Here is a 10,789-nt window from a genome sequence, read left to right as displayed (position 1 = left end):
GGGAGTGATGAGAGGTGGTCAGATTCTGGATACATTTTGATGGTCAGCCAACAACTTTGCTGACGGACTGGACTGTCAGCGGATAGTGACAGGCAAACAGAGTCACAAGTCCCCTCCATGCCTTTGGGCCTGAACACCTGGAAGGATGGAGCTGTCACTTACCTCGATGTGGAAGGTGACCGGGGTTGGGGGCTGGGGCTGAGGTTTCAAGGCAAAGATGAAGGGCTCAGGGTGACCGCCTCCTGGCCCTGTGTGATTAGCTCTAGCTAGAGGCAGATCCATGTTGGAACCGCAGCTCCCCATTCACTGTGTCCCCCCGCCAGGGAACAACCCAACCTCAGCCCGCTTGAGCGGGAGTCCCACTGAGGCGCCCTTTGCGGCGTCAGCTGCCACTGTCACCACCAGGTGGCGCCCCTTGCACCAGCCCGACTCCCCCCCCCCCCCGTCCCAGCTCACTATCTACCCCCAATATTTCCTTTCACTTTCGATCTCTGGCTGTCACCCGGCGTGGCCCCTTCCACACCCAGCTGGGGCAAGCCTGGTGCGTGAGGAGAAAGGGGATCCTGGTCCCCGAAGGGCGGGGCCGGGATCCCCCTCTTGGGGCTGAGCGGAGAGGGGTGGGGGTCGGATTCCTGGGTCCCTGGCCCGGGGAGGGCTGCGGGCACCGGACGTCGGGGTTCTTAGAAGGAGAGATGAGGAATTTTCACCATAACCGTGCTTCACGCAGGAAGCTCTATAGAGTAGGAGGCGGAAACTTAGCCACATCAAAGGACCGAGGGAGGGGCGGAGGGGCGGGGAGGGGAGGGGCGGGGAGGTGAAGGGGCGGGAGGGGCGGGCAAGGAAGGGGCTGGGGTGCGGGGGTCCGAGACTCGCTCTTCTGTCCCTTCCAAGATCCGGCCACAGGCATGAGGGGCCCCGGGCCGAAATGATAGTGCTGGCGCCAGCCTGGAGCCCAACTGTGCGTATCCCTGGGGGTTAAGGTGGGGGAAAGGAAGAGCCGGTGTCAGGATGGGCAGAGCTGAGAGGGGAGATGGACAGAGTTGGGGTGGACAGGGTGTGGGGAGATGGACAGGGGTGGGGAGAGATGGGTAAGGGTCGGGGGAAGAAACGGGGAGGTGGGTACAAATGGTAAAGCTGGGACCCAGATCTAGGGAGAAACAGGAGAGATGAGCATGGAGGGGCAGAGGGACGGACAGAGATGAGAAAATCCTGGGCAGAAGTGAGCAGAAGTGGAGAGAGATGGGTCGAGGTGGGGAGATGGGGGGCGAAACAGATGGGGCAGAAGAGGGTGAAAACTGGTCAGCGCCCGACCAGAGGCAGAAGGAGATACAGGAAAGATGGTCAGAGGTGGGCACACGGGAGCCAAGAGGAGGAGGAGCTGAGAAGTGGAAGAGCTGGAAAGGAGAAAGAGGGAAGAGAGAAAAGGGGGCCGGAGGGGGCAGCCTCGACAAGGGAGGGGGCGGGGCGGGGCCAATGGAGGCCTCACCCCGCGCCGCCCGCAGACCTCGCTGCTGCTGCTGCTGCTGCTGCTGCTCAGCCCCCGCCTCCGCGGGGCCCCGGACTGCTCCTTCCCCCACAGCCCCATCTCCTCCACCTTCACCAGCACCATCGGCAAGCTGGTGAGCGTCCCTGCTCCAAATCTGAGGCCCAGGTTCTGTCTCTGGGTCTGAGTTCCCCCTGTCTAGGTCTCGGTGGGTGGCTCCCTGTCTCCCCACTCTGGGTCCCCGGCTCCCCTCCCCCAAGTCCCTGCTCCCTTCTCTCTGGGTCCCTGTCCCCCTCTCTCCGGGTCCCCGCCCCCTCCGGGTCTCTGTACCCTTCTCTCTGGGTCCCCATCTCCCCACCCTGGTTCCCGCCCCCTTCTCTGTGGGCCGCTGTCCCCCCCCCACCGCCCCCAGGTCCCCATAGGTCTCTTTCCTCCTTCTGCAGCCAGGCCTGACTTTGTTTTCTCCCGCAGTCTGACTACCTGCTTCAAGATTACCCAGTCACTGTTGCCTCCAACCTGCAGGACGTGAGTTCCAGATGGGAGGGGCCCGGGATGGAGGTGGGAAGGAGAGATTCAAGACTCACCACCCCTCAGGGAGCCAGGCTAGTGTGCTGACCCGGCCCCCTCCTCCCCCGGGACCCTGGAGTCCCGGCCCCCAGCACCACCAGTCTAAGCCCCCTGCCCCCTCCGCCCACGGGACCCAGAGCCTGGGTGGTCTCTCCCCAGGACGAGCTCTGTGGGGCTTTCTGGCGTCTGGTCCTGGCCCAGCGCTGGATGGGACGGCTCAAGACTGTGGCTGGGTCCCAGATGGGGAAACTGCTGGAGGCTGTCAACACCGAGATACACTTCGTCACCTCATGTGCCTTCCAGGTCAGCCCTGAACTTGGGGAACAAGTGAGGGGAGCGCGATGCTTTCCTAGGGATCGGAAGCAAAGGTCTGCTAGGACTTACTGGAGATTTCCTTTGACCTGATCAGCCTGAGGGAGGTGGAGCTGGAAGCCCAGTCCTGCTGGGGTCCCTCAGTGCTGGGAAGTGACAATTCTTTAAGTACTGGAGGATGGCCAGGGGTCTGAGCCCAATGCACCAATTCTAAGTTTGTTTCTCAGGCCCTGTTGAAGGATATTGCTAAGGGGTTCTCACCCCTAGCAACCCGGAGAAGGAGGGGGTCTAAACTCCCTCCTGATCCAGGTCTGACCGCATTGCTAAGGAGGCTTCCCCCTAGCAACCTGGGGGAGCAAGGCTCCAAACTCTCTGTGAGACCCAGGGCTTGCCCTTGACCTGAGGTGACGCTGGGGGTGATGCCGTGGTGACATCTCCCTCCCCTGCCCCCAGCCCCTCCCCAGCTGTCTTCGCTTCGTCCAGGCCAACATCTCCCACCTCCTGCAGGACACTTCCCAGCAGCTGGTGGCCTTGAAGCCCTGGATCACCCGGCGGAATTTCTCCAGGTGCCTGGAGCTGCAGTGTCAGCCGGGTAAAGGTGCCCAGCGCCCCATAGCCCACCGCCCCACTCCCTCCTCTCCCACCTTCACTAGGCCCTCACCCCTTCCACTCAGGGCTCCCCAGACCCCACCGTGTTCCTATGGGCTGTGTGACTTTGGGCCTGTCATCCCCCTCTGGGCCCCAGTTTACCCATCTCTGAGAAGGGATTAACCAATCCTGCCTGTTTCTCTGAGGTAGCTGTATGCCATAGAAATAGAATGAGAGTCACACATTTAAGTGTAAATTTTCTTGTAGCCATGTTTAAAAAAAGTTAAAAAGAAAAAACGTTAATTCACTTATTTTTCAGGATTCTTTTTTTTTTTTGCGGTACGCGGGCCTCTCACTGCTGTGGCCTCTCCCGTTGTGGAGCACAGGCTCCGGACTTGCAGGCTCAGCGGCCATGGCTCACGGGCCCAGCCGCTCCGCGGCATGTGGGATCTTCCCAGACCAGGGCACGAACCCGCGTCCCCTACATTGGCAGGCAAACTCTCAACCACTGAGCCACCAGGGAAGCCCAGGATTCTTAATGTTTGTTATTTTTTAGCATATTATTGGTGGATTTATTTTTAAAACTTTTTTATGTTGGGATAATTACAGATTCAAAGGAAAGGGGCATAGAAACTGTACAGGGAGGTCCTGCGCACCCTTCACCCAGCCTCCCCAGTGGTACCTTTTGCTTGGTAACATTAATTGTAGCACAATGTCAGAACCAGGAAATTGACATGGGTGCCATCCACAGAGTTTATTCAAAGTTTGCCAGTTGTATATGAGTGCATGCATGTGTATGTGTATTAGTTTGTTACAGCTGCTGTAACAAGTACCACCAACCAGGTGATTGAAGCAGCAGCAGTTTATCTTCTTACAGTTGGGAAATTGAGGGGTCAGCAGGACCAGCTTCTTCTGAGGGCTGTGAGGGAAGGATCTGTTTCAGGTCTCTCTCCTTGGCTTATAGATGGCCATTTTCATGTTCACATGGCACTCTCCCCCTATGCATATCTCTGTGTCTAGATTTCCCCTTCTTATAAGGATACCAGTCATATTGTATTAGGGCCCACCATTAACAACCTCATTTTAACTTGATCACCTCTTTGCAGACCTGATCTCCAAATAAGGGTACATTCCGAGGTACTGCGGGTTAGGATTTCATGGTATGAATTTTGAGGGACACATTCAACCCCTAAAAGAGAGAGTGTGTGTGTGTATGTATGTGTATCTATGTAATTTTTTCACACATGTAGCTTTGTGTAACCACATGTGAGTTTGTGCAACTAGATCTCGTCCTAAAACTCCCATCCTAACCCCTGTCAGCCAGTAATCTGTTCTCTATAATGATGTTATTGAATTTATTATTATTATTATTATTTTTTTTTTTTTGGCTGTGCTGCATGGCTTGTGGGATCTTTGTTCCCCAACCAGGGATCCAAGCCGTGCCACCTGCAGTGAAAGCGCATAGTCCTAACCACTGGACCGCCCGGGAATTCTGTGATGTTATTGAATTTATTTATTTATTTAGCGGAGCCTTAACCACTGGACCACCAGGGAAGTTCCTTGAATTTAATTCTCATAATTTTATAATTTTTAAAATAATATTTAAATCACAAATTTTGGGAGGGTGCACGCCCCACAACTTGTGGGATTTTAGTTCCCTGATCAGGGATCGAACCAGGGCCCTCGGCAGTGAGAGCTCAGAGTCCTAACCACTGGACCGCCGGGGAAGTCCCTAAACCAGAAATTTTACTAACTCAATATTTTTTATTTAACCCAATATATTTTAACCCAAAATAATATCATTTCAACACATAATCAATATTTTAAAAAATTACTTCATGAGGCATTTCACATCCTTTTTTCCCTACTAAGTCTTTAAGAATCGGTGCATATTTTACGCGGACAGCACATCTCAGTTCAGATTGGCCGCAGGTCACATATTTATTCGCCACGTGAGGCAAGTGGCCGCCATATTGGATGGGCCAGCCCTAAAGTTTCAAAGTGGGGAATTCCCTAGAGGTCCAGTGGTTAGGACTCTGAGCTTTTGCCGCCAAGGGCACAGGTTCAGTCCCTGGTCAGGGAGCTAAGATCCTGCAAGCCACGCGGTGCGGCCAGAAAAAAAAAAAAAGTTTCAAAGTGAAATAACTTTATTGGAATATGACGAGAGACCACGCCCTGTGAAAACTTAACTTGTTCAGTTTATTAAGGTTTCCTTTACGGCCAAGTATATAATCAGTTTTGTAACTGAACAAGGTCTTAGGAAAATAATAGTTTGTTTTGTTTTTTGGTACGATCAGGGTTGAATCAGTGTGTATATATTCTATCAACCTTATCTTGGTATTATTCAGAGACTTTCTGTCTTCCTTATATTTGTCTACAAGATGTGTCAAGTTCTGAGAGGGATGGTTAAAAACCTCCCGCTCTAGGGACTTGCCTGGCTGTCCAATGGTTAGGACTCCATGCTTCCACTGCAGGGGGGCACAGGTTCCATCCCTGGTCAGATCCCGCAAGCTGTGCAGGGGGTGGGGGTGGGGGGACATAAGAAAACCTCCCACTCTAAGTATATTCTTCTCAGTTTCTTCCTGCATTTCCAATCATTTAGTCATTTATATTTATTTATTTATTTATTTATTTATTTATTTATTTTTGGCTGCGTTGGGTCTTCATTTCTGCGCACGGGCTTTCTCTAGTTGCGGCGAGCGGGAGCTACTCTTCGTTGCAGTGCGCGGGCTTCTTATTGCGGTGGCTTCTCCTGTTGCGGAGCATGGGCTCTAGGCGCATGGGCTTCAGTAGCTGTGGTGAGCGGGGTCAGTAGTTGTGCTGCACAGGCTTAGTTGCTCCACAGCATGTGGGATCTTCCCGGACCAGGGATCGAAGCCATGTCCCCTGCATTGGCAGGCGGATTCTTAACCACTGTGCCACCAGAGAAGTCCTAGTCATTTATATTTAACGTTGTCATTTGTATTTACATGTATCACTAATCATTCATTCAACCAACCTTTTTATTAACCATCTCCCTGGCGCCTGGCATTGGAGACACAGCACAGAACAAGATCAAGTCCATGTCCATGGGAGGCTGACCTGCTAATCAAGGAGACAGACGATAAACATGTAAACATATAATTAATCAGGAAAGTGAGTGTAATGAGCCCCATGCAGGCAAATTAAAACAGGGTGATGGAATCATGGGCTGAGGTGGTTAGCTGGAAAGTCACTGAAAGTTGTGAAAAAGCGAACAGCCAGTGCAAAGGCCCCGAGGCAGAAACCTGCCTACCTGTTTAAGGAATCATGAGGAGGCCCCAGTGCCTGAGGCCAAGTAAGCAAAGGGGAGAAGGTGGGGGGTACAGAAGGAACAAAGGGGGCCAGATCAAGTGGGGCCTTGTGAGACGTCATAGCTTCACACATTGTATCTTTCATTGTTCTATTATCTGTCCATTCATCCGCTCAGATATTTACTTTATGTAAATTAAACTATTATTTAGTAAGCGCTAAGTAGTGGGTTCTGGCAATAAGGCTCCTGTGACCCTCGTGTAGCTCATAGACTATTGGGGGAAGAAGACAAATAAGCAAATCGATACATAAGCACTAGACACACATTTGTCCCTTTATGAAATAAAATGTAGGGAATTCCCTGGAGGCCCACTGGTTAGGACTTCCACACTTCCACTGGCAGGGGCCTGGGTTTGATCCCTGGTCGGGGAACTAAAATCCCACATGCCGTGTGGGCAAAAAGAAAAAAAAAGTACAATGATATATTTGAAATAAAAAGTTATTAATGGCTTTAAAAAATAAATAAAATTCAACCTTACTACATGCTAGACACTGTTCTAAGCACTTTCGGTATATTCATGCATTTAATCTTTGTGACAACCTTATGAAGGTGATACAATAATTATCCCCATTTTATGGATGAGGCGACTGAGGCCCAGAGAAGTGAGCAGCCCACCTGAGGTCACACAGCAGGACCAGGCAGGCCTTTTTTTCCTTCCCTGGCCTGCCCCTTCTTCTCAGTCACCCAGCCTCCTCTCTCCTGGCAGACTCCTCCACCCTGCTGCCCCCAAGGAGTCCTGGGGCCTTGGGGGCCACATCCCTGCCGGCCCCGCAGGCCCCTCTTCTGCTTCTCTTGCTGCTGCTGCTGCTGCCCGTGGCCCTCCTGCTGCTGGCCGCTGCCTGGTGCCTGCACTGGCGAAGGAAGAGACAGAGGATGCCTTACCCTGGGGAGCGGGTGAGCCAGTGGGGTGGGCAGAGGGCGTGGCCGGAGTCAGCTGATCCTTTGGGGGCCATAGGTGCCCTGCCTGGAGCACTGACTCCTCATCAACCTGAGGACCCTGGACTTGGTGTTGGCGTGGGTGGCATGTGTGGTGGGGGCCGGGTGGGGAACTTGAGTAGGGAAGGGGTGGGTCAGTCCGCATGCAAGAAGACCCTTCTGGGGCCATGGAGGGGGACAGACTGGAACAGACAGCAGACTGGAGGCCAAAGAGGAGGCTGCTGGGCGAGGGTTCAGGGAGAGAGGACAAGGCCTGAGCCAGGGCCGGACCATGGGGACGGAGAGGAGGGGACGGGCAGAGTCGGGGGTCAGGGATCATCGTGAGGGATGGGGCTAGAGACTGACAGGCTTGGTGGGGGATGCGAGGAAGGAGGAAGGGGAGGTGGCGCAAGCAGAGGACGCTGGGTCTGGCCCAGTGGGGAACCTGGGGGGGAGGAGGGAGATTCGGGAAAGACAGTGAGCTCAGTGGGGACCTGCAAGCATGAGGACACCGCCCACTCCGACCTCCAGGGAGGTATACAGGAGTCTACAAGCCAGGAGAGAGCGGCCTCCTGGAGCAGGCAGAGGGGACCGCCTCTGCAAAGCCCTCCTGGTGTGAAAAAGGTCAGAGGGATCTAACAAGAAACATCTGGCATCAACGGCTCACACGTAGAGTGTCTCAGTGTCTCAGGTCTTGCACTGGAGCTTTCTGCAAATTAAGTCACTTAATTGAGAAGCTGGTGCCATTATTATCCCCATTTCACAGAGGCGGAAACCAAGGCCCAGAGAGGTAAGTCATTTGCCAAAAGTCACACAGCTCGTGAGTGACAGAGCCAAGATTTGACTCTGGGCCTTTGGATTCCGGCTTCTGTGCCTTTCACTCTTTTGCCTGTTTCCTTATCTGTACAAAAGACTCTAATAATAATCCTTCTACCATAGAGTTGTTGAGAGGTTAAGGGAAGTGACCACAAAAAACCCTTTGAGCAATGCTGTCCAAGGAAATAGAATATAAGCCACACCACACATGTGATTTTAAATTTTCTAGTAGCTGAATCTTTTTTTAAAGTAAAAATAAGCAGGTCAGTATAAAGAATATATTTTAGGGAATCCCCTGGTTGTCCAGTGGTCAGGACTCTATGCTTCCACTGCAGGGGGCACGGGTTTGATTCTTGGTTGGGGAACTAATATCCCGTAAGCCCAGTGGCGTGGTCAAAAAAAAAGAATATATTTTATTTCACCCTGCGTATCCAAAATGTTGTCATCTCAACATGTAATCAATACTTTAAAAAATTATCAATGAGATATTTTTACATTCTTTTTTTCATACCAGGTCTTCAGAATGTAGTGTGTATGTACCACTCACAGCACATCTCAATGCATATGCGAAATTATCAGAAATATTTGATCAGTATTTAGATTCCATGAAATTTACAGTTGCATAAGTAGATTCGTATACTCAATTTCTTTGAAACCTACAGAAGTTTTCCAATAACTAGATCACGGAACAATTTCTAAATTAAATGATCTTTCATGTCAGCATTTGTTTTGGGGAGTACTTTTTTTTTTTTGGCTGCATTGGGTCTTCGTTGCTATGCACGGGCTTTCTCTAGTTGTGGTGAGCAGGGGCTACTCTTTGTTGTGGTGCTGTGGTGCGAGGTCTTCTCGTTGCAGAACACAGGCTCTAGAGTGCAGGCTCAGTACTTGTAGTGCATGAGCTTTATAGCTCTGCAGCATATGGGATCTTCCCAGACCAGGGCTCGAACCCTTGTCCCCTGCATTGGCAGGCGGACTCCTAACCACTGTGCCACCAGGGAAGTCCCGGGCAGTACTTTTCATTACAATTCTTTTTGAGATACAATTTTTTTTCTTTTTTTTTTTTTTGGCCACGCCTCGCTGCATGCAGGAGCCTCCCTGACCAGGGATTGAACCTGTGCCCCCTGCAGTGGAAGCTCAGAGTTTTAACCACTGGACCGCCAGGGAAGTCTGAGATACAACTTTTTTTTTTTTTGCGGTACGCGGGCCTCTAACTGCTGTGGCCTCTCCCGTTGCGGAGCACAGGCTCCGGACGCGCAGGCTCAGTGGCCATGGCTCACGGGCCCAGCCGCTCCGCGGCATGTGGGATCTTCCCGGACCGGGGCACGAACCCGTGTCCCCTGCATTGGCAGGCGGACTCTCAACCACTGCGCCACCAGGGAAGCCCCAAACTTTTTTTTTTTTAAACACATTTTCTATCTTTTTTTTTTTTAAGTCTTCATTGAATTTGTTACAATATTACTTCTGTTTTATGTTTTGGTTTTTTGGCCACGAGGCATGTAGGCTCTTAGCTCCCCGACCAGGGACCAGGGACCAGGGATCGAGCCCGCATGCACTGCATTGGAAGGTGAAGTCTTAATCACTGGACCACCAGGGAAGTCCCCGAGATATAATTTTCAATTGAGAAGTTTTCCTCCTACCCTTGTCCCTGTTCACACCCTGTTTTCCCACTCTCCCAATAACCACACTATTAGTTTAAGTTTAAATTAGGTAAAATGAAAAACTCAGTGTCTCAGTTTTGCTGGCCACATTTAGAGTGCACGATATTCACATGTGGCTGCTATCACAGCTGTCCTGGAGAGCGCAGATCTCTCATGGTTGCAGAGAGTTAGTTCTCTTGGCCAGCGATGCCCAAACACATAGTGAGTATTCAGGGTGAATGGAGTTGTTTTTGGCATTGAGACTGTGCCAAGCCCTGAGCTTGTTGCTTTCCTCTCCTCTGTCCACGGAGCCTCAAACACCCCAGCGAGTCATCTATCATCCCATTTTACAGAGGAGGACACTGAGGCCCAGAGAGAGGAGTCACCTGCCCGAGGACACAGAGTCGGAACTTGGAGGAAGTCAGCTAGAAACTGGTCCTTTCCTTGGCCACATTGCTCCTGTCACTGTCTCCCCAGGATGGAGGCAACGCCAGCACCCAGCAGCAGCCCCGGGCTCACCCTCCCCACTCTGTACAAAGCCCTTGTCCCCAGGAAATTGTATATAAATCATCCTTTTCTACCAGCTCCGGCCAAGCCTGTCTGTGGATGGGACAGGGTGAGTGGATGGGGCAGTTTGGGTTTGGGTCTTGGTTTTTCAGTTAATGCAGTGTTTCATTCAATACCTATTCTCTGAGGCCTCCTGGGCCCCAGGGCCAGTGCAGGTCAGGGCTGGGACCCACACGTGAGTGAGAACCAGCCCCACCCTCTCAGGGTTCTTGGTCCATGGGGGAGAAGACAGAGGCCCCAGAGAGCCCCAGTACAGGATGACACACGCTCTAATGGAGATAGCATAGGCACTGTGGGAGCCCCGAGGATGTACCTGAGCCAGCCTGAGATAACAGGGAAGCTCTCTAGAGAGAAGGACTCAAGCCAGATTTTAGAAGGTGGGGGTGGAGGGAAGGACATCCCAGTCAAGGGGAACCGCCAAAGCAAAGGCTTTGTCCATAAAGTCCAGAAATTGAGAAGCTCATTTGGGGAACACTCAGGCATCTAGAAGTCATTCCTTCATGCGTTAGATCTCATGGGGAAGACTATCTCCACCTTTTTGACAGGTGAGGACACTGAGGCCCATACACGGCC

The 10,789-nt window shown here is 52.0% G+C and overlaps 1 protein-coding gene across 9 annotated transcripts; it reads left to right on the top strand.

The window, feature by feature from the left end:
- Positions 1-469: 469 nt before the first annotated feature.
- FLT3LG (fms related receptor tyrosine kinase 3 ligand) lies at positions 470-10,232 on the top strand. Of its 9 annotated transcripts, none has more exons than XM_032612498.1 (8): positions 470-541; positions 892-958; positions 1,503-1,619; positions 1,955-2,008; positions 2,210-2,353; positions 2,870-2,954; positions 6,988-7,175; positions 10,003-10,232. In XM_032612498.1, the coding sequence occupies exons 2-8, from the start codon at positions 926-928 to the stop codon at positions 10,213-10,215; spliced, it is 834 nt and encodes a 277-aa protein (XP_032468389.1). In that variant the 5' UTR covers positions 470-541; positions 892-925; the 3' UTR covers positions 10,216-10,232. The 9 variants fall into 9 exon arrangements, with proteins under 9 accessions (XP_032468389.1, XP_032468386.1, XP_032468392.1 ...); XM_032612495.1 differs by having other exon boundaries at positions 471-541; positions 2,816-2,954; XM_032612496.1 differs by lacking the exon at positions 470-541 and having other exon boundaries at positions 815-958; positions 2,870-2,960.
- The last annotated feature ends 557 nt before the right edge of the window (positions 10,233-10,789 follow it).

The sequence above is a fragment of the Phocoena sinus genome, chromosome 19 (genome assembly GCF_008692025.1).
Source record: "Phocoena sinus isolate mPhoSin1 chromosome 19, mPhoSin1.pri, whole genome shotgun sequence".
NCBI lineage: Eukaryota > Metazoa > Chordata > Mammalia > Artiodactyla > Phocoenidae > Phocoena > Phocoena sinus.
The sequence above is the reverse complement of the archived record's forward strand: the minus strand, read 5'-3'. Positions and strand labels throughout refer to the sequence as shown.